Source organism: Hyperoodon ampullatus (genome assembly GCF_949752795.1).
Source record: "Hyperoodon ampullatus genome assembly, chromosome: 7".
In the NCBI taxonomy this organism is placed as follows: Eukaryota; Metazoa; Chordata; class Mammalia; order Artiodactyla; family Ziphiidae; genus Hyperoodon; species Hyperoodon ampullatus.
The window spans coordinates 6,269,121-6,292,004 of record NC_136920.1 but is presented as its reverse complement, the minus strand read 5'-3'; the positions used below and the strand labels follow the sequence as shown (position 1 = coordinate 6,292,004).

Here is a 22,884-nt window from a genome sequence, read left to right as displayed (position 1 = left end):
CTTTGTCACAGCTTACCCTTCCCCCTCCCCATATCCTCAAGTCCATTCTCAAGTAGGTCTGTGTCTTTATTCCCGTTTTACCCCTAGGTTCTTCATGACATTTTTTTTTTTAATTCCATATATATGTGTTAGCATACGGTATTTGTCTTTCTCTTTCTGACTTACTTCACTCTGTATGACAGACTCTAGGTCTATCCACCTCATTACAAATAGCTCAGTTTCGTTTCTTTTTATGGCTGAGTAATATTCCATTGTATATATGTGCCACATCTTCTTTATCCATTCATCCGATGATGGACACTTAGGTTGTTTCCAGCTCTGGGCTATTGTGAATAGAGCTGCAATGAACATTTTGGTACATGTCTCTTTTTGAATTATGGTTTTCCCAGGGTATATGCCTAGTAGTGGGATTGCTGGGTCATATGGTAGTTCTATTTGTAGTTTTTTAAGGAACCTCCGTACCGTTCTCCATAGTGGCTGTACCAATTCACATTCCCACCAGCAGTGCAAGAGTGTTCCCTTTTCTCCACACCCTCTCCAGCATTTATTGTTTCTAGATTTCTTGATGATGGCCATTCTGACTGGTGTGAGATGATATCTCATTGTAGTTTTGATTTGCATTTCTCTAATGATTAATGATGTTGAGCATTCTTTCATGTGTTTGTTGGCAGTCTGTATTTTTCACAGAACTAGAACAAAAAATTTCAAAATTTGTTTGGAAAAACAAAAGACCCCGAATAGCCAAAGCAATCTTGAGAACGAAAAACGGAGCTGGAGGAATCAGGCTCCCTGACTTCAGACTATACTACAAAGCTACAGTAACTAAGACAGTGTGGTACTGGCATAAAAACAGAAAGATAGATCAGTGGATCAGGATAGAAAGCCCAGAGATAAACCCACACACATATGGCCAACTTATCTTTGATAAAGGAGGCAGGAATGTACAGTGGAGAAAGGACAGCCTCTTCAATAAGTGGTGCTGGGAAAACTGGACAGGGACATGTAAAAGTTTGAGATTAGATCATTCCCTAACACCATACACAAAAATAAGCTCAAAATGGATTAAAGACCTAAATGTAAGGCCAGAAACTATCAAACGCTTAGAGGAAAACATAGGTAGAACACTCTATGACATAAATCACAGCAAGATCCTTTTGGACCCACCTCCTAGAGAAATGGAAATAAAAACAAAGATAAACAAATGGGACCTAATGAAACTTCAAAGCTTTTGCACAGCAAAGGAAACCATAAACAAGACCAAAAGACAACCCTCAGAATGGGAGAAAATATTTGCAAATGAAGCAACTGACAAAGGATTAATCTCCAAAATTTATAAACAGCTCATGCAGCTCAATAGCAAAAAAACAAACAACCCAATCCAAAAATGGGCAGAAGACTTAAATAGGCATTTCTTCAGTCATTACTTTGAGTCACCCAGCGAAGGTGGCTCTGTGCAGGCAAAGGCCAGAGGGCGGGGACTGCATTTCAGAAAGTTCCTAGCCAGTTCCCAGATATGCGTCTCATACTTGAGGTGTCAACATCATTTAAATCGGCCATCAGAATACGCCCCTCCCAGGCAGGTTGTGGTTTCCAGCCCCTCTCTCTGTGCCTCTCCTCCCTCTGTCATTCCCAAGTTCAAGGGTAAAAGTCATTTCGTTGTTTCTGTAAAAAGGTGTGTAAGAGATGACTCAAAAGCTAGAGTCCAGGTTGGGTGCAGTTTATTTCTTTAAGTTTTCTTTATGTTAATCTTTGAGTGTTTCTACTTTCTTCCTTCAAACTGACGGCTGTCAGTGGCCCGGGATCTGTGTCCCAACAAGCCCAGACACCCCAGGGACAGGCACCCGATGCTGGCATCTGCCTGCCTTCAAGATAAGAGCATCCTCTTTATCTGCTGTTGGAGATGATCTGTTTATAGATCATGGAATTCGCCCAGTAATCATAAATTGATATGCAGTGTGAGTGATTTAATCTAAATTTTTTTGGAATAAAAGTGTTTAAGAGTGATGTTCCCTTCGGAGTTGAAATTCAAAGAGTCCCGAAATGGAAAGAAATTTTGCAGGTCACCGATTTCATTTTCCCCATGAAATGGAAAAAGTGAATACAGTAGATTCCCTTAGAATGATCATTGAGACTCGCCCTGACTTGGGCTATTTCACCCAAATGTGTGAATTCAGTTCCTGGAGCTCCAAACTCCAGGTAAGAAGCCAAATTAAAGACTGCACTGGATCCTGGATATTGAGAACAGACTTGTGGCTGCCAAGGGGGAGGGGTTTGGGGAGGGATGGAGTGGGAGGCTGGGGTTAGCAGATGTAAGCTATTACATATAGGATGGAAAAACAACAAGGTCCTACCGTATAGCACGGGGAACTATATTCAATATCCTATGATAAACCATAATGGAAAAGAATATTTTTAAAAAGAATGTATATACATATATATATATATCTGAATCACTTTGTTGTACAGCAGAAATTAACACAACATTGTAAATCAACTATATGTCAATAAAGAATAAATAAATATAAAGAAAGAATGCACTGGGTCACAGCCCAGCGACCAAGGTGTGGATACAGGGCTCCGTTCTCCTCTTCTGCCCTTTTCTAAGAGTCTGGGGAGGAAGTTTGCAGAGACAGGTAGACTGCCCTCTCGCTGTTTGTAGTATTTGGGTGAGGGCACACCTGCTGTGAAGGGGACTTTTGGCCCCTGACCTCTTCCCACGTAACCTCAGACAGCCATCTTTCTACCTTCCTTGGGACAGCTCAGGGGTTCATCTTTAAAATACGTTCAGTTCTCCCATCACACTTGGTCCTCACAAGAATCCTGTGACCTAAGTCGAGGAGATGTTTTTGCCCCCATCTCGCAGATGGAAAAACTGAGGCTCGGAGCTGGGGGGTGTGGTGTTTAAGCTCTGATCTGGCTGGGTCTCAGCTTCGGTGTCCTTGATCTGGTGGCCCCTGCCAGTAGCAGCGTGCAAACCCCACACCTCTGTCATTCATTCCCCCATGCATGCGTTCATTCCAGAACCATGCGTTCGGTGCCGAGCATTAAAAAGATGAATGAGAAATCCCTCGCCCTTAGCAAAAGTGCACCAAGAGGTCACTGTCCCTTTCCTAAGGATACAGAAAGGACATTCTGAAGCTTTCCCAAGCCTTTGAATTGGGAAGTTAGGCATTCAGTCTAACCCATATCGCTCCCACTGCAAGTTAGATCTTTGCCTTCTTGTCCTGTCCTGCACAAGAAAAGCAACCACTCTGGCTCCATGGAAGGACCCCAAAAAGTCACATGGCCACCCTGACAGCCCCTGTGGTCCTCGCTGTGCATCTACCTCCCCAGCTCCCTCTAAGCCCAGCCCAGAATTGCTCTCCAAACCCTGCGGGCCTACCAGCCTGTGCTGAATGTACTAGGAAGAGAGCCCATACTTTCTGTTTGAAGATTGCACGCCCCTTACACTTATTCAGGTAGGATCATCCCCAGTTTTTAAAACCAAGATGCAAACAGACAAAGCAACTTGCCCAGGATCACACAACAGATTAGTGACAGGGCCAGGCCTTGGGGGAGGATCTGGGACTCTCACAGCAGTGCTTGGTTCTGCCTCTTGCTGGACCTGGCAGTGCAACCAGCTCCCTTTTCCACTGCCACCATCTTTAACCTGTGGTCCGCTTCGACCATGAGATTATTTTTTCCTGTCCTCCCCCAGTCCTTTACTTGTGCCATGTCTCAGTTCCCAATTAGAGCAAATTTCTGTTGAGGGTTCACCGTATCCCAGGCCCTGTTGTAAACCCTTTACATATATTCACATGTTTAATCCTTCCAACAACCCTTCGAGGGAAGTCATATTAGTTGAGGGAGGTCTGTTTATTCCCTCTGGCCCTCATTTTACAAAGAGAAGATCAGAGGGACAAAGATATTACGCTACGTGCCTAGGGGTAACACAGCTAGAAGTGGCAGAGCTGGTCTTCAGATGGAAGTAAAGGACACCCATTCTTGTCTGGCCTCCATGCTACCACTCCCCCCAATGGCACGAGATGTTTAGGGGATGTTTATGTGCTCCGCAGACTGTCAGACTCTGAGGGTCCTCGATCAGGCCCCAGTGGATGGATGGGCATTCAGTTTTGAACCTGGTAACATTTTCTTGTCTTGTGTTGGTGGGGAATTCTCTCCTTACGTTAATTTCCCTGCTCTCTGACTTGATGGGGGTCACTCTGAATTTCCTTCCCATTCACTAAGGACTCATTGGTCCACTTTGCTCAGTACCAGCCATTATTCCAGCCAAGCAGAAGCATTTCTGGGACCCAGACCAGGTGCTGAGCCCGCTGTGTGTGCAGCAGGTTGTGGAGGGAATTGCGTTAGGGACAGTTCCTGGCCCAGCCCCCGGTGTCCTGCCAGCCTGCTGAGGGGCCCCCATGAGTTAGGAGCTTATGTATGGCCGGCTCCGAGGCAGTCCCAGGACATGAGATCCGGAGAGGTCAGGGACCTCAGATCACAGAGGACAGGGGGTTTGTCAGTGCTGGGGAAGCTGGGGAGAACTACGAAGGACAGAGGAGGAAGGGAAGGCGTGCAGGTGGGGAGCACAGCACGTGCAAAGGCAGGGAGGAGGGGATGAGAGGTCCTGGCTCCGGTGTATGCCGGGGTGCGGGGTGGGAGAGGAAGCTGGTGAGAGGTGTTGCAGGCAGGAGACAAGGATGACCACTCCAGCCCTCGAGAGCGGCACACGGCCCCTGGCTCAGCTCAGAAGATCCGCGTTCCCCGTCTGGAAAATAGGGATGAACCCCTTGTAGAGATGCTGAGAGTCTGGAGTGCCCAGGATGCTGACGGCAGGCGGTGTGCCCTGCCCGCCCAGAGCCCACGTGTCCACCTGGCTCTGACCACCTCCCATGCTCTTGCCCTGCCCGTCAGCAGCAGCGTTATTCCCCAGCGCTAGCCAGCATCTTCCACATTCCCCCCAGGCAGCCTTCGGGTCTGGCTTTTCTGCCCACTCCCCTGCGAGGAGAGGAACCACCTTTAGCGGCCAGCTCCCCGTGACGCTGCATTTCCCTGCCCTTCCTGATATAATCCAGGAGAAGGAGCACCTGCCTTCACACCGGGATGGAGGGCAGGGAGGCGAGATGGGCCCGGGATGCCTGTCCCAGGAGTTAGAGGGAGAGTCCACCCAGCCTAGACGTTCTTTTACTCAGTCCTCCTGGCTGCCAGTGGGGGCGGCTTCTATTATCCACCCACTTTACAGAGGCGGAAACCGAGGCCCAGAGAGGGTAGAGTATTCCCCCAGGACTCGTAGCTGGAGAGGGACCAAGCCTGGACTTACCTGAGGCCTCTCACTGCCCAAAGCTCCACTCCACCCTCACCTGACCTGTGGTTCCAGGAGCAGTGAGGGTGGAAGTGCAGCTCAGCTGAGCGGCTACACCCATCCTAACAGTGTCCAGTGGAGCAGGCCACTGGGGGTCCGCCGGGGAGCAAGGGCCGGATCGCTTCGCCCGCATGAGCCCCAACTTCCTCCGGGTCAAGTAGCCCTAATTATAGTGGCCCTCACGCGGGGACTCCATGAAAGGATGTGCCCCATGCTGAGAAATAGTGTCACCCCAAGTCCCTGTCACTGTTGAGGAGGGGCGCCCTGGGTGTGCAGACAGGATTCCAGGCTGGGCTCAGCCCACCTGCGCTGTCACCTCGGGCGCCCCTCACCCCACCGGGCCTCAGTTTCCCCTGACAAATTGTGATAAACAACTCTTTCCCACCTCTCCTGCAACATGACCCACCAAAGACGCTGGGGTGGTCCATGGTCTCTGTCCTGGGCCGGGGGGGTGGGGCTGGGCCTCCCTCCTCCCACCCAGGCCCCCAGCTCTCCCAGCATCAGCTGCCCGCCTGGGTGTGGGCCTGGCTCCTTAGCCCTGGTGCAGCTCCGAAGACTCTGAATGGTGCAGAGTTGCTCGTATGGCCTCTTCCCAGCATGATTTTATTTATTTTCTCTTATTCCTGAAGACCAGCTTGCAGCAGAACCTAATACCCTCAATAACCAGCCGAATCCCACGGGGATGCTAGAGATGCGGGTATGGCTTTAGCAGAAGCCACGCACCGTGGCACCTGGACTTTGAATCCTCCACCCCAGGCGGGCTCCCGCCTCGCCTCCTTGGCCCCCTGGAGTCCTTCAGGCAGATAAGGACACCGAGGCAGGACTGTATGTGCAGCGACCCACCCTGAATCTCGCCACTACCGGCCCCCGCCCTCCCTCCCCCACCTCGCTCTGGCCCCTGAGACCACGCCCCAGGCAAACTGCGGCCTGGGAGTTGACTTGGGAGAGTCAGACTAACACAGTGGTTGCCTGGCCCCCGACCACACAGCTAATCAGTGGCAGAGCCGGGTACGGTCCCGCAGCCACCTTGACACGACATTGCCACGCCTGCTGGCCATCAGAGGCCGCGATGTGCAGAACCTGAGCTCAGCTCTGCTCTGCCTGGGACCCTGTGGGCCTGTGCGAAGAGCACCCCCCGGGGGGTTGGCCGTGCAGATTTCACATCCCATTCCAGCCGCCTGGTCCCTCCCAGGCAACCTGAGCTCACTAGGGAGAGGCGGGAGGCCTTCGCGTGTGAGCATCCAGCCTGGCATCTTCAAGTGCCGGGAGCAGCGACGTCTCTTGAATGTCAGCTCCTTGAAGGCAGGGCCTTCTGCAGTGTTCTCAGCCGTGCGGGCCCCTAGTGATCAGAGGGCACGAGTGGAAAGTGTTGGGGAGGGCAAGCGGGTGGCCAGTTGTCTTGGAAACGCGCTCCCCTCCGAAGGCCCGTCCCTGAGCCCTTGACGGAGAGTGACTTTCGTCTTCTCCCCCCGCAGCTGCTGAATTCCTTGTCCGTGGACCCCGACGCTGAGTGCAAGTATGGCCTGTACTTCAGGGATGGCAAGCGCAAGGTGGACCACGTCCTGGTGTACCATCACAAGAGGGCCTCGGGCAGCAGGACCCTGGCCAGGCGGGTCCAGCACAGCGACGCCAGCCTGGCCTCCCGCAGTGCCCGGCAGGACCAGCCCCTGCCCGGGAAGGCAGGCCCCGTGGGTGCGGGCGAGCCCGAGCCCCCGCTGGACTACCACGAGGATGACAAGCGCTTCCGCCGGGATGAATACGAGGGCAACCTGATGGAGGCGGGCCTGGAGCTGGAGCGGGACGAGGACGTAACTATCCCCTTCTCCGGGCGGGCGGCCGGGCGGGCGGGAAGGTCCTTCTACCGTCACCTGTTCTTAGAAAAGGGCCGAGGCCAACGCCCTTCTGGTCGATTGTGGGGAGCGCGAACCAACGCCCTTCCCACATCTGCCCCGGGGAGGGGCTGGCCTTCTCGGTAATGACCTCCGGGGTTAAGGCATTTCCTGCTCTGGTCAGTTCCTCCCCTGGGAAGATGGGCAGATAACCGTTTCACGGGTGGAGGACGAAGGTCTCCTAGGAGTCTCCCTGGCGCTTGACCTTGGCTTCTCGGGCCTCGGTTTCTCAATCTGTCAAAGGGGGAGATTGGCCTGGCTGATCCCCGGGGCCCCCAGCGCACTGAAATCTGTGACCATAACACTGGTTTCCAGAGCTTCTCTCCTTGGCAAAGCCTGAGAGTCTTTCTAAGGGAAGTTTTCTGGGGAGAGCAAAAGGTCGGCCGCCCGGCCAGCTGGCTGCCCCAGTGGCAGAAGTCATGGCACTGCACGGAGAGTTGACCTTGGTGGCCTGGGGACAGCGGGGCGGCCCCCTCAACTTCTCAGCGGGTTTGCTGATGCTCCCCGGACAACTCCTTAACCTCTCTGTGCACGGTGGGCCAGGGAGTATTTCTTCTATGAACAGTGGGGGTCAGACCTCTAGCCCGCAGGAACTGTCACTGTGTAGATTAACCAAGAATCAGCCAAAGTCTCTACAACATATTAGGAGCAGAAAAAGTAGCCAGCAGGTTGACTTAGGGACCCCTGAGTCCGTCGTGAATGTTTAAAATAGAAGTTGGTATTAGTTTTGCTATTTTCCTCAGTGAGAACCACCGCGTCCTTAAATAGTGAATGCTTTGGGTCTCGTGATAAGGAGGCTTTTGGGGTACCTAGAATAGAAAGCTACAATAGCGGAGCCGGTGTGAACGCTGTTTCACAAGATGATGTGACTTCCCCTGAAAGCAACCAAATATGCTCAGCGGGCCTCATTCTAACTTGACCTGGTTGGTGGTAGAGGCATCTTGCTCTCAACGGGCACCACCCCTCTGGGTGAGGCTTTGGCTGCCGGCAGGTGTTGGTGAGTTCTGGCTGTAGGGTTGGTTCCCCCTGGAGTTGCGAGGGCGCGAGGGGCCTTAAAACGCTTTGATGATCAGGAAGCAAAGGTTGGATCCTGACCGGGTGGCAGAGAGCCTGTCTCCCTTACTTTGAGGGCTGCAGCTGCAGACAGGCCTGTGCTGGTCCTTTGGAGGTTTCTGTCTCACTTTGTCTTAGACCTGAGCTGAGGCCGCTCGGGAGAGAGAACAGTCATTCACGCTGACTTTTCCCAGTCCCGCCGGGCCAGCCCCATGGCCTTTTGTCAAAACAGTACTGCTACTATACAGGCTTGACTTCAGAGTGTCCTTTATAACTGGAGGAACAAATGGCCTCCGTTGGAGGCAGGGGAGGCTGGAGGGAGGCTGGTGGCAGAGGCCTCTCCTGGGAGCTGTGATCTTGGGCTCAGTCACCGAGAGATTTACTCTCTCTCACTTGCCTGACTACAGCTCTGAAATCTCATGTTTGAAAGGACATCCCTGTCCCCTGGATCTGGTAATTCACTCTCCCTCTCCGGGCCAGATCCCAGACCCTCTACCTGTCCTTTGCAAGACTTATTAAGCTTCCCCATCTGTCAAACAGATAACAATCGTGTTTACATCACTGGATTGTCACAGAGTACTTAACTCAGAGTCTGGCAGTCAGGGAATTCTCATTGGCTGATGTGAATATTCAATCATATATTTTTGCTCATATGGAAATGGAATGGCCGTGCTCATGAAGGAGAGAAGAAAGAACCTTTCCAAGTCCAATTAAATACTACACCACACATATCTTTTTAAAAACTCCATGACTTTGAAATAAATAGCAAATGTAAAGACATTGATTGTGGCCCCCAAAAAAGACTGAATTGTCCCAATAAGTGATGAGGATTCTGCACCCAATTCCAACACGTATGGGTTGTTTTCCGCATGCCACTCAGCACTTCTCCAACACCAGCTGGATGTCCTACAACTTAACTCAGTTTGGACACTACCCATCTGGAGGTAGCATCAGACCCCAAGGTTAAGGGCTCTACAAGGCCACCCACCCCCGACCAGCCGTCATTTGCAAGCCCAAGTTGTCACCTGTGCTCTGACCCACTGGCTACAGTTCAGAGGTTCTAAGGACTTTGGGCTCTATTAATTTGCTAGAGCAACACACAGAACTCAGAGAAGCATGTTACTTACTAGATCACTGGTTTATTATAAAAGGAAATAACTCAGGAACAGCCAGATGGAAGAGATGCACAGGGCAAGGTGTGAGGGAAGGTCGTGGAGCTCCCATGCTTTCTGAGCACCATTCTCCCCAAATGGCCACGTGTTCACCAACCCAGAAGCTCTCCAGACCCTGTCCTTTTGAGTCTTTATAGAGGAGTCATTACACAGGCACGATTGATTAGATCACTGGCCACTGGCGGTTGATTCATCCTGCATCCCTTCTCACCTGCCCAGACATCCGGGGAGGGACCAGAAGTTCCAACCCTCTAACTACGTGGTTGGTTCCCCTGGCAACCAGCCCCCATCCTTTGGAAAGGAGGTTCTTTCCAAAAAGTCACCTAACAAGAGACACCGTTATTGCTCTCCCCACTTAGGAAATTCCTAGAGTTTTAGGAACTCTGTGCCAGGACCGGGGAACAAAGACTGAGCATTTATTTCTTATTACAAATCACAAGATCACAGTGACCCACAATTTCATTGATAATTTAGCTCTAGAGCTTAAGAAGCTTTTCCAGCAGTTGACTGGGTCTTTTTTTTTTTTAACATCTTTATTGGAGTATAATTGCTTTACAGTGTTGTGTTAGTTTCTGCTGTATAACAAAGTGAATCAGCTATACATATACATACATCCCTATATCTCCTCCCTCTTGCGTCTACCTCCCACCCTCCCCATCCCACCCCTCTAGGTGGTCACAAAGCACCAAGCTGATCTCCCTGTGCTATGCAGCTGCTTCCCACTAACTATCCATTTTACATTTGGTAGTGTATATATGTCAATGTTACTCTCTCATTTTGTCCCAGCTTACCCTTCCCCCTCCCTGTGTCCTCAAGTCCATTCTCTACATCTGTGTCTTTATTCCTGTCCTGCCCTTAGGTTCATTAGAACCTTTTTTTTTTTTTTTTTTCAGATTCCATATATATGTGTTAGCATATGGTATTTGTTTTTCTCTTTCTGACTTACTTCACTCTGTATGACAGACTCTAGGTCCATCCACCTCACTACAAATAACTCAATTTTGTTTCTTTTTATGGCTGAGTAACATTCCATTGTATATATGTGCCATATCTTTCTTATCCATTCAACTGTCAATGGGCACTTGGGTCGCTTCCATGTCCTGGTTATTGTAAATAGTGCTGTAATGAACATTGTGGTACGTGACTCTTTTTGAATTATGGTTTTCTTGGGGTATATGCCAGTAGTGGGATTGCTGGGTCATATGGTAGTTCTATTTTTAGTTTTTTAAGGAACCTCCATATTGTTCTCCATAGTGGCTGTATCAATTTACATTCCCACGAACAATGCAAGAGGTTTCCCTTTTCTCCACACCCTCTCCAGCATTTATTGTTTGTAAATTTTTTGATGATGGCCATTCTGACTGGTGTGAAGTAGTTTTGATTTGCATTTCTCTAATGATTAGTGATGTTGAGCATCCTTTCATATGTTTGTTGGTGAACTGTATATCTTCTTTGGAGAAATGTCTATTTAGGTCTTCTGCCCATTTTTGGATTGGATTGTTTGTTTGTTTTTTTGATATTGAGCTGCATGAGCTGCTTGTATATTTTGAAGGTTAATCCTTTGTCAGTTGCTTTGTTTGCAAATATTTTCTCCCATTCTGAGGGCTGTCTTTTTGTCTTTTTTATGGTTTCCTTTACTGTGCAAAAGCTTTTAAGTTTCATTAGGTCCCATTTGTTTATTTTTGGTTTTATTTCCATTTCTCTAGGAAGTGGGTCAAAAAGGATCTTGTTGTGATTTATGTCAGAGTGTTCTGCCTGTTTTCCTCTAAGAGTTTCATAGTGTCTGGCCTTACATTTAGGTCTTTAGTCCATTTTGAGTTTATTTTTGTGTACAGTGTTAGGAAGTGTTCTAATTTCATTCTTTTACCCGTAGCTGTGCAGTTTTCCCAGCACCACTTATTGAAGAAGCTGTCTTTTCTCCATTGTATACTCTTGCCTCCTTTATCAAAGGTAAGGTGACCATATGTGTGTGGGTTTATCTCTGGGCTTTCTGTCCTATTCCATTGATCTATATTTCTGTTTTTGTGCCAGTACCATACTGTCCTGATTACTGTAGCTTTGTAGTATAGTCTGAAGTCCAGGAGCCTGATTCCTCCAGCTACGTTTTTCTTTCTCAAAATTGCTTTGGCTATTCAGGGTCTTTTGTGTTTCCATACAAATTGTGCAATTTTTTGTTCTAGTTCTGTGAAAAATGCCATTGGTAGTTTGATTGGGATTGCATTGAATCTGTAGATTGCTTTGGGTAGTAGAGTCATTTTCACAATGTTGATTCTTCGAATCCAAGAACATAGTATATCTCTCCATCTGTTTGTATCATCTTTAATTTCTTTCATCAGTTTCTTATAGTTTTCTGCATACAGGTCTTTTGTCTCCTTAGGTAGGTTTATTCCTAGGTATTTTATTCTTTTTGTTGCAGTGGTAAATGGGAGTGTTTCCTTAATTTCTCTTTCAGATTTTTCATCATTAGTGTATAGGAATGCAAGAGATTTCTGTGCATTAATGTTGTATCCTACTACTCTACCAAATTCATTGATTAGCTCTAGTAGTTTTCTGGTAGCACCTTTAGGATTCTCTATGTGTAGTATCATGTCATCTGCAAATAGTGACAGTTTTACTTCTTCTTTCTGATTTGGATTCCTTTTATTTCTTTTTCTTTTCTGATTGCTGTGGCTAAAACTTCCAAAACTATGTTGAATAATAGTGGTGAGATTGAGCAAACTTGTCTTGTTCCTGATCTTCGAGGAAATAGTTTCAGTTTTTCAGATTGTGTCTTTCTTTTTTTTTTTTTTTAACATCTTTATTGGAGTATAATTGCTTTACAATGGTGTGTAGGTTTCTGCTTTATAACAAAGTGAATCAGTTATACATATACCTATGTTCCCATATCTCTTCCCTCTTGCACCTCCCTCCCTCCCACCCTCCCTATCCCACCCCTCTAGGTGGTCACAAAGCACCCAGCTGATCTCCCTGTGCTATGCGGCTGCTTCCCACTAGCTATCTGTTTTATGTTTGGTAGTGTATATATGTCCATGCCACTCTCACTTTGTCACAGCTTACCCTTCCCCGTCCCCATATCCTCAAGTCCATTCTCTAGTAGGTCTGTGTCTTTATTCCTGTCTTGCCCCTAGGTTCTTCATGCAGATTGGGTCTTTTTTAAATGAAAATATTACTGTGGCATAAACTAGACAGTTCAAGGTTTCAAAGCAGCTGGAGTTGAGTGTGAACCATCTTCCTGCTGTAGTCTTTCAGATCCTAACCGAGTTTCCCATGGGCCCCTGCAATCCCGAGCTTCCCTCTGAGGTGAACTAGGCCCCGAGGCTGTTGAAAGGACCTTCGTTCACTGCAGCCTGTTGCTTTCACCTGCTCACCTGAGACCAGAATCTATTCAGGGGCCAGCCGGCCGGGTGCGTGCAGTCTGTGGGTGTATACGGTCCCCTGCCAGTGAGATTAGCAGAGAGATGCCCGGCTCATGACTCATTCCCGGGGTGTGCTCTGATTACAAGGAGTGAAAGAGTTTGCAGTTTGGGGAACAAGATAGCCTCAGAGAGAGAGCCCAATCGCACAATCTTACCCACTTTGAAGCAAAATTTAGGGACTTATGTGCACTTTCCTGGGGAGAAAAAAATACGTGGAATCCATCAGATACTCAAACAATGACGCCCAAAAGATGAAGAATCGTTGCTTTAAAGCGGGATTTCTCAGCCTCGGCACTGCTGGCATTCAGTATTTTGCAGCATCCCTAAATGCAACCAAAAATGTCCCCAGACATTGTCAATATCCCCGGGGAGCCAATATTGAGAGCCTGCTTTAAAGGCTGGATGGGGGTGGAGGGGTGGACGTGGAGGGCAAAAGGGAAGTGAGAGCGAGAGAAATGGGGGGCAGTTAAATAAAGCCTCCTGAGCATCTGGGAACCTCTCCTCAACTCTCTGCTGGCCCGGCTGTGACTAGGCAGCACATGGAGGTCACCAGCAGTGCAGAGGTGTGTGACCTGCATTTGCTCCCCCAGGGGCCAGCGGGTGTGTGTGACTGAGCCGCTCCTGGGCAGCGTGGGCCACGAGCCCACACGGATGGGGCCCCTGTGTGCCGTGCGAGCCTTTCTCCCGAGTCAGGAGGCTTATTGTTGTGAAGACATCCCGTGATGACCAGTGGAAGACCGGCCTGGCTGAGGGCACAGTGGGGGGCGGTTCTTAGGGACACAGAACAGTGAGTGTCCTGGGGCTGCTGGAACCAATGACCACAAACTTGCGGGGGGGGGCTTGAAACAACACAAGTTGATTCCCTCCCAGTTCTGGAGGCCAGAAGTCCAAAGTCAAGGTGTCAGCAGGGCCGTGCTCCCTCCCAAGGCTCTAGGGGAGCATTCCTCTCGCCTCTTCCAGCTTCTGGGGGCTCCGCGTGTTCCTGGGCTTGTGGCCGCGTCCCTCCAACCTGTGCCTCGTCTTCACGTGGCCTCCTCCTCTGTACGTCTCTCCTCTTCTCATAAGGACACCAGTCATTCTGCTTAAGGCCCATCCTAATCCAGTATAACCTTATCTTAACTTGATGACATCTGCAAAGACCCCATTTCCCAATAAGGTCCCCTTCACAGATACAGGGAGTTAGGATGTGGACGTCTCTTTCGCGGGGTACCATTCACCGTGCTACAGAGCTGAGACTCTGCACAGGGGTGTTATCCCAGGAGTGGGGTGGCTCATGCAGGACCCCTAGAGGTACAGCAGTGGGTGGGGGAGGCATGGCTCGTGGTTGGAGGGCAGAGCAGGGCAGGTGGTCTGGGGGGGACAAAGCCTTGGCCTGGCTGCCTCGGTGCAGGGCCCGGGACGTGCACAGGAACCCCGTGGGGTCCTGCCAAGATGCAGGCTCTGACTCAGCAGGTCTGCGTGCTTTCACACTGTGCTTCTAACCTGCTCCCAGGGCATATGAGGCGGCCGACCCTGGACCATACTTGGAGGTGTGAGGACCGTGCAAGCCTGTTCCCCATGAGCCATCAGAAACATCCCAGGGAAGGGGCCCCCAACATCCACGCAAGCCCCTGATCCACTATTCAGTGCCCCAGAGGTAGCCCCAGACAGAGACCCCCGTACTGGGTACACTGGGCCAAGAACCGTGGAGAGGGAAGTGATGGGTCTGGAAGAAACCCGCTCATAACCCTCATTATAGGATGGATAGAGATTGAGCCTGGCCAACAGGCTCTAACCATAGGTTCGCCACTGCTCCCACCCTCCCCCGGGAAACCGCAGGCTCAGAGGAACCCAGTGTGAACACTGCTTCCCTGCAAGAGAGGGACCCTGGGTGTCAAGTTAGGGTCTGGCGCCTGATCCAGAGGATGGCCCCCAAAGTCGGTTTCACACATGAGGGTCCAAGAGGCGTGTCCTGTCAAAGGCCCCCTGGGACAACACACGTGATAGGAAATAGGGAGGAAAAGGTCGTGGAGACAAGCGGCCCAGGCCTTCCTTCTCAAGGAGACCCTCCTCCCACCCTACCCCCCAACGGCAGTGGGGTCAGCGTCCAGGGTTCCCAGTAAACGGACAAGAGCAGCTTGTGGCCAACACGTTTCCTTGCAACTGAAATCCATCAGCATTTTTCAAGTCCAGCCTCAAAGCTGGGACATTATTTATGTCCATTGGCCATTGCCAAGAAGGCCACACACTAAAATGCCGGCTGTGTGCTGGGGGTGACCGAGGCCCGCACTGCCCTGAAGTTGAACTTGACCCCGGCTTTGGCAGAATTGTTAAGGCCACGGACACGCGAACCCTGTAAAATCAGTTTGCTTTCATGCTGCTCTTCGGGGCTCCTCTCCTCGCCCTGGGGCTGGTGGGCTGTTGTTTCTCCGTGTTCCTACCCGAAGCTGGTGTGGGCCATCGTGACATCTGTTTCCCATCTTTGTGGATGTTGCTTTTGAAAAGCAAGTGAGGAACTGACTGCAGGAGATTGGGTGCTGCTTCCACACCAAACTTTGGGATGCACCGCCAGGTGGTGAGTATATCTGAGCTCCCAATGAGGCTCAGACCCCGCCTGGCCCCTGTGAGGGCCACGTGTGCAGGTCCAGACCCTGCTCAGCCACTTCCTGGCCGAGCAGCCTCAGGCAATGGCTTCCCCCCTCTGGACCTCAATTTTCCCATCTGTAGAATGGAGGTGATGGCACTTCCTTCCTCCCGGAGGGGTGGTCATGGGACAGGCAGGGGGACGTGTTTCTTGCAGTTTCCAGCTGAGGTTTTGCAGGCATGAGTGGTTTCTGAAGCATCTCTGGGGCTTGGATAAGCATGGTGATGAGCACAGAGGAGCGGTCCCTCCTCGCAGGCTGGGCGTTGGGGTGGGGGTCCTTGACTTTGAGGAACCTGAGGTCTAACCCTGACATCCGCATGTATAAGGACAAAGGTGCAACAGACATTCTCAGGGACTTGTCAGTTTGGGAGCAAACCCCATCCCACCTGGTGTGGGCGCCCTAACCTGCCATGTGACACAGGGATCAGATCCCTTTACAGAGGGAAAGAACTGAGGCTCTGAGAGGCGGGGCAAGGAGACCAAGGGCACCGGGCCCAACAGCGGCAGGGCCAGCACTTGAACCTTGGTCCTGACTCCCAGTGTCACGCTCTTTGCCCTGAACCACGTGGTCTTCAGCCCCCCACTCCCATCCCCAGGCTTAGTGCCTCTGCCATGAGCCTCTCCTACAGTGGGATGTTAGGGGCCATTGTCTAGTCCTGAAGCTCTCATTTCTCCACAATTCCACCATTACGCATTCATTTCTTTGGCCCTAAAGATGTGATGTCTCTTGAGTCTTAAGTGCTGAGGCTTTTACACACCCCACCTGACTTCCTTTGGGCCTGTCTTGGTTTTGTGGAAGCATACTTGCTATAAAGTAAATTCTGGACACTTTTTTAAAGTCGTGTCTTTAAAGTTCCCCAAGGGCAGGTCTGCCCGGGTTCCAAGTAGTCGGGCTAAAATCTGTGCCACTCTGGCTGCAGTTCCGACATCCTCCTGTGTCTCTAGGCCCGTGGTGTGCCGGAGTCAGCTTTTTCTGGCTCATCAGGAATTCTGCCAACCGGGTGTTAACACTTTAGTAGCTTGAAATAGGCCACGGCGGGAGTATTTACACTGTGGAAATTGGCAAATGCTGCAGCTACAGATCAGGGTTGGTTTTTTCTTCCTGAGAGCAGGGGAGTTGTGGGGGGTTGCATACCTTACTGGCATCTCCTTACTGGCAACTCCCTGCTATACGCCCATGTGTCTCCCTTTCCTTGGAGAAGTCAAGTACCTTCAAACGTGTCTGTTGAATTTTCACTTCTCATTATGACACTTTTTATTTCTGCAAGTTCTGTTTGGTTCTTTTCCAAGTTGGCTGTGTCATTTTTTAATAGTTTCCTGTCCTTTGCAGAACCTTTCTGTCTTGAGGTTTATTTCTTTAAACAAGGTGAGCATAGTTGATTTATTATCCATCTAATCCTCTCAGAATCCCAAGGCTGAGGGGGTCACTTCTGCTGGTTCTCCTCCAGCTGTCTTCGATCCTGGTGGGCCTGGCGCGCTTGCCCACTGACCACCACCCTTATGTAGCCCATGATGGTGGTGGGGGGAGTTCCCCAAGCCCAGGAGGAAGATGCCCTTGTCCAGAAAGGCTTGCATTCGTCACATCTGAAGGCTTTATAGACAGAACCACCGTGAGTCAAGGTCACAGGCTGAGGTGCCCAGACCCACTGGGGCCGTGGCCTTTGGGACCAGGACTTCTCGGGGTGGTCCTCATCCCCTCCCTCTCCTGCTCAGCACCAGGACTGCCTTCCTTGTAATTCCCAGGGTTGGAGGAGGGAGCCCTTTCTGGGTCACCTGAAAGTGTCATCTCATGGGGGTCCGGCTCCATGGGGGAGGGTCTTCTGTTAGACTCCCCATCTTGGGTGGGCCTGGGGCAGAAACCTCCGTCCCCGCTCCAGCCCAAGTGTCTGCATCGGTAGAAACCCCTTGGATGGCATGGTCTTGTTTGCTCCTCTGGGTCTTCTCAGGTCTTCAGCAACTTTAAGACGTGACATTTATTTTATGTATTTATTTTGTCCAGCATCTGGTGGCAGGCCATTGCGGGACCCTGACGCCTGGCTCTCCCTACTCCCACGCCATGGTGCGCGGCCCCGGCAGTTCTGTGGCCTCCAACCTCCCCACACCATAGGGACCAGAGTCAGGACAGAACCCACGGCTCCGGGGCATCTGGCTCAGGGACCCGGCATCTCACAATTTCTTCCTGCAGGGGGGCTGCTGTCAGGCTGGGCACCAAGGTTTAAAACATCCCGTATGTGTTCTTGTCCAGCCGGTCCCACGACCCCTTTCCCCAGTCCTGCCAGATATTTCCCTGGGAGGGACCCCACTGCTCACGTAAACAACGGAGCGTGTTTTCCCAGGGAGGCCAGCCCGGGCACACGTCCTTGACCACCATCGAGAGAACTCGCCACAGACTCGGAAGAATATATTTTGGGTCTTTGCATGTGGCTGAGCAGTGCGCACAGAAATAAAATTGGGCTGTAACGGGAAAGAGGGGGTCTGCCTCATGGGGCCGTCCATGGTCACTTCTCGGTCATTTCATGGTGCCCCCGGGGCTTCCTGGAGCTGGGGAGGCGGCTTCAAGCTTCTTAGCCAAAGGAGTCCACGCAGGCGTGGTCTCACCAGCCTCAATGTCACAGAGAGAAGCCATAGCCCCAGCCACGGGGCTGGATGGAAGTGTTAGGAGCGTCAGGGACTCCCTCAGCCGTGAAGCAAGTCTTGTACTGCAAAGATTTGCAGATGAGCAAAAGGGGGTTCAGAGAGGTTGAGTCACTTGCTGGAGACAACACAGCAGCCCGCCAGGACTCGGACCCAGGCCGCCCAATCCATGGCGTCCCCCAGTGCCCACCCGACCTGCCCCTTGAGGGCAGCAGGAAGATCTGAGTTCCCCTTGCCCGAGCCCCCGGGCTGCCTTCTCTGATCCACGCTAGTCCACGCGTCCGTTCCCAAGCCCGCGCACTGAGTCCCCAGCCCTGGGCCGTGGTGTCAGGCTCCAGGCTCCCTGCAGGTGTGCCTCACGCCAGCCAGCACACCTTGAGCCTTGCGCATCTGGTCCCTGTGCCCGAGCACCCTGGTCCTGGAAGCAGCCTCAGGACCCAGCTCCTGGACCTGCTTCTTCAAAGCTTCCAGCCACTTTGTTAAGCTCCCTGCACTTAAGTATCGTGGGCCAAGTGGCAGCTCCAAAAGCTGTCCTCCTGGAACCTGCAAATGTGACCTTATTTGGAAGAGGGGTCTTGGCAGATGTAAGTAAGTTACTGATCTCTGCACCAGATCTTCCTGGGCTCGTGTGGACACTAAATCCAATGACAGGTGTCTTTGGAAGAGGAAAGAGAGGGAGACTTGAAACACAGAGCCACATGGGGGAGAAGGCTTGTGCAGATGGGCACAGAGGGTGGGGTGATAGGGCCACAAGCCCAGGAAGGCCTGGGGTCCCCGGCGGCTGGGTAAGGCGAGAGGGCCCCTCCCCTGGAGCCTCTGGAGAGAGCGCGGCCCTGCCCACACCTTGATCACAGACTTCTGGCTCCAGAACTGGAAGGGAATGAATTTGTGTTGTTAAAGCTGCCCAGCCTGTGGCTATTGGCTGCAGCCTGCCCTGGACACTCACGGTGAACTTGCAGAGTGTGAATCTCTGGGCTCCAAGGTGAGGACAGTGGCAGGATCACCCTCACGGGCCTGTCGTGGGGTTAAATGAGTTACTACGCACAAATGCCCGAAGCAGAGACTGGCACGTAGTGAGCGCCCGGTGGGTCCCAGCCTCCTCCCCGCCCCGACCCCTGTCATCATCATTGTTAGGGGACTTCATCCGTTCGTTCAGTGGACACGTGGAGCATCTGCACTGCCCCGACATGGGCAGCAGGGCCAGTGAGCTGGGAGGCTCCAGACAGGACTCGTCTGCCTGCTGGGGCCACATAGACAAGGCCTGTGCGGTGACACTGAGGCCCCAGGGAGAGGCTCGCTCTTCTGGTTGTGGGGGCATGCGGGCCTCTGCATCAGAGATGGAGAGATGAGCCGGAGCTCTCCCAGCAGGTGTGGCCCTTCTCTCGAGGTGAGGCAGGAGCCCCACGTGGAGCTCGGCATCCGGGAGGGTCCCCTTGCCCAGGCAGGGTGCAGGCAGAGCCGTCTGTGGCTCTCCACGTGGATGACCAGGAACCCCACGTCTCACTGGGGACCGAGGCTGGCGCTGGACAAGTGTGTTTGGACCATGGAGGATTTTTTCTTAAAAATTAGTCCCAAGTGACTTTGACTCCGTTGCTTTTTGCCAAAAACCTGCAGTGGTCCCATGAGCTGTGTATACTCTGAGGCTGGTGACGGGACCTGGGGCTCAGAGCCCAGCGCAGACCCGAGTCAGCCCCATACTGAGTCCCGAGTGCCGGCCACACCCCCACCCTGCCGTGGCCTGGCTCCCTTCTGCCAGGACCCCGGAATTGTGGAAAGGTGAAGTGGGACCTCAACCTGGGGGCCCAGCGTGGGCTCGAAGCCCCCGGGGGTCCCCTTGAGACGGCTGGTGGACTGAGGACCCCACTGCCATAGGGCGGCTCTGTCTGAGGGGAATGTTGTGTTTCTTTGCTTTTTGTTGCAATGGGGCACCCCAGTTATCTCGGGGTGATTGGGAAGTCTGCTGGTGTTACCTGCGTCTTAGATGGGGAAACGTGTTATCGCCGCGTTGATGCTATTCGCTCAATAAAGGGAATCTCTTAAACACGAAAGGTAAGGGGAACAGAGAAAACCAGAAAAATAGAGAGCTGTTGGGATGTGTGTGGTCTCACCCACGATTAAGAGTGTGTATGGCCTGCATGTGAACCCGGGTTCCCACGCCCGCCAGCTGCAAGATGCCAGGCCCTGACTTTCCACCCCCAACTTTATTGAGGAGTAATTGACAAATATAATTGTGTATATTTAAAGTCTACACTGTGATGACTTGATGCACATAGACACCATGGAATGGTTACCCAGATCAAGGTAATTAACTCGCACGTCACCTCACACAGTTAACTCTGTGTGTGTGTGTGTGTGTGTGTGTGTGTGCGTGTGCGTGCGCACGCGCTGAGAACACTTTGACCTCTCAACACCTTTCAAGTATACGATACCATATTAGTAACTAGAGTCACCCTGCTGTTCATTAGGTCCTCAAAACTTAATCTTATAACTGAAAGCTGGTACCCTCTGACCTATCTCCCCATCCCCATCCCCCCACCCAGCCCCTGGCAAACACCATTCTACTCTACACCGTTTCAATGAAATCAGCATTTTTTAAATTCTACATATAATTGATACCATGCAGTGCTTGTCTCTCTGACCCATTTCACGTAGCAGAATGTCCTCCAGGCTCATCCATGTTGTCACAAATGGCAGGGTTTCATTCTTTTTTATGGGTGAATAATACTGCGCTGTATATGTCTACCACACTTTCTTGATCTATTCATCCGTCCAAGGACGCTTAGGTTGTTTCTGTATCTTGGCTGTCGTGAGTCATGCGGAGTGAACATGGAGGTGCAGATCCTGATGTCATTTCCTTGGGATAACTACCCAGAGGCGGGATGGCTGGATCACACGGTGGCTCTAGTTTTAATTTTCTGAGGAACCTAGGCGGTGACTTAATCTCTCAAGCCTCAGTGTTCCCCTCCGTGAAGGGGGGCAGCGGTCCTGCCTTTCCCATAGAGCTCGTTGGAGTCAGTTCTCGAAGCTCTTAGCTTGTGCAGTTCCCGGTGGGGCAGCACTCAGGGGCCCTCAGCTGCCCAGTCCTGTCATTCAGACACGCTGGACCAGAAATGACTTGTCCAAGTTCACAGCAGCTTAGTGGGGGAGGAGGGCTGGACTTGAATGCAGGGTTGCCTCGAGTCCTCTCACATTGGGATAAAGGCAGTGCTGACCCAGGGAACCCGGAGGGTGGCCAGGTCCAGACGGAGGTGGGTCCTGACCCCTCAGAGATGCCCAGAGGGGACCATCTTCACCATCACCTCCTCATCTCTGCTTGGGCACCCCGGGGACACCGAGTACCTCCACTCAGTCGAAGGGCCTGGGCTCTCAGTTGTGGAAGGTCTTCTGTGGCTCAGGCTGCTCTGGGGCCCCTCGGCTACCCCTCTGAGAACTTCCCAGGTGTTGTGGGATCTGGGACCTCCCTCCAGGCACCCTCCCGGCTGTTTATCATTCCCGTGGGACCCCGGGGGTGGGGGGAGCCCTCTCAGCCCCGCAGCTTTCTTCTGTCATCTGGAAGGAGGGGATTCTAGCAGTGCCTCAAAGCATCGTCAGAGGAGCCACGAGGTGACAGGGAGAAGCAGCTGCCCAGTAAACTGTAGTTGCCCCCGAAGGTGAAAATGGTTTTCAGCCCCAAACATCTGCCCACGCTGACCAAGGACCTCTCCCCTCTTTCTAGACGAAAATTCACGGGGTTGGATTTGTAAAAATCCACGCCCCCTGGAACGTGCTGTGCAGAGAGGCTGAGTTTTTGAAACTGAAGATGCCGACGAAGAAGGTGAGTTTTGACGTTCCCACTCCACAGGGGCCGTTTCAGGGCTGCCCGGCAGGAAAACGTCATCAGGAGAGTCTGAGTTGTTACGAAAGCCCAAGGGAGCTTCAGCCACCCCCGGGAGGGCAGGAGGGCTCCCGTGTCCTGCGGGCAGAGAGCATAACCCGCTCCCCCAGAGATGCCACAGGAGCCCGGGAACTTCTCATAGATACAAACACAGTGAAACTTCCCGCTCTGACCGTTCGTACTTTCAGTATATTTCAGCTCATTTATCAGACTCATTTTAATTCCATTTCCTCGCTTGCTGGGGTTTTTCTTCTCAATCTCTGACAACTTCAGGCTGGGAAACGGTCTGCCAGTGCGTCCAAGGAGCTTAGCAGGGCGTCGGGGTTTACTTTTGTCCTTGGGGAGGAAAGCAGAGGGGGACAAAGCTGTTCTCGGGAGCGAGTCAGCTCCCAGCTTCTCAAAGCCGCCAGAATCCTTTGGATTACCTCTTTTTAAACAAAAGTGAAGTTGGGGGAAGTTCTCTGGCATGTACTAGAATTGCCCTTTTGGCTGGGATCTCCCGAAACTCTGAGCTTTCAGGCTCATCTAGAAACGCGGGCGTGGAGGGGACATCGTGGCCCATCCCCGCCCCCTGTTCCCAGGCCGGGCCGTCTCTGTGGCGGGGGGCTCGCTCCCTGCCCGTCTCAGAATAGATTCCCAGAGTCATGGCTCAGCAGATGACATGCGTCCCCCTGCCCTGCCTCGCCCGCAGCTGTATCACATTAATGAGACCCGTGGCCTCCTGAAAAAGATCAACTCTGTGCTGCAGAAGATCACGGACCCCATCCAGCCCAAGGTGGCGGAGCACAGACCCCAGACCACAAAGAGGCTCTCCTATCCCTTCTCCCGGGAGAAGCAGCACCTGTAAGTGGGCCCCCCCACACCCGCTTGCCCCTTCCC

The 22,884-nt window shown here is 51.9% G+C and overlaps 1 protein-coding gene across 2 annotated transcripts in view; it reads left to right on the top strand.

Annotated features, from left to right (window-relative positions):
- The window catches only part of ANO1 (anoctamin 1), a gene marked incomplete at both ends in the record, with an annotated part of 164,967 nt that overhangs the window by 75,909 nt on the left and 66,174 nt on the right, over positions 1-22,884 (top strand). For both annotated transcript variants that reach the window (XM_079708287.1, XM_079708288.1), the window contains 3 exons: positions 6,820-7,152; positions 21,847-21,945; positions 22,697-22,848. In XM_079708287.1, the coding sequence (XP_079564413.1) occupies positions 6,820-7,152; positions 21,847-21,945; positions 22,697-22,848 (584 nt within the window). The remainder of the gene's footprint in view (positions 1-6,819; positions 7,153-21,846; positions 21,946-22,696; positions 22,849-22,884) is intronic.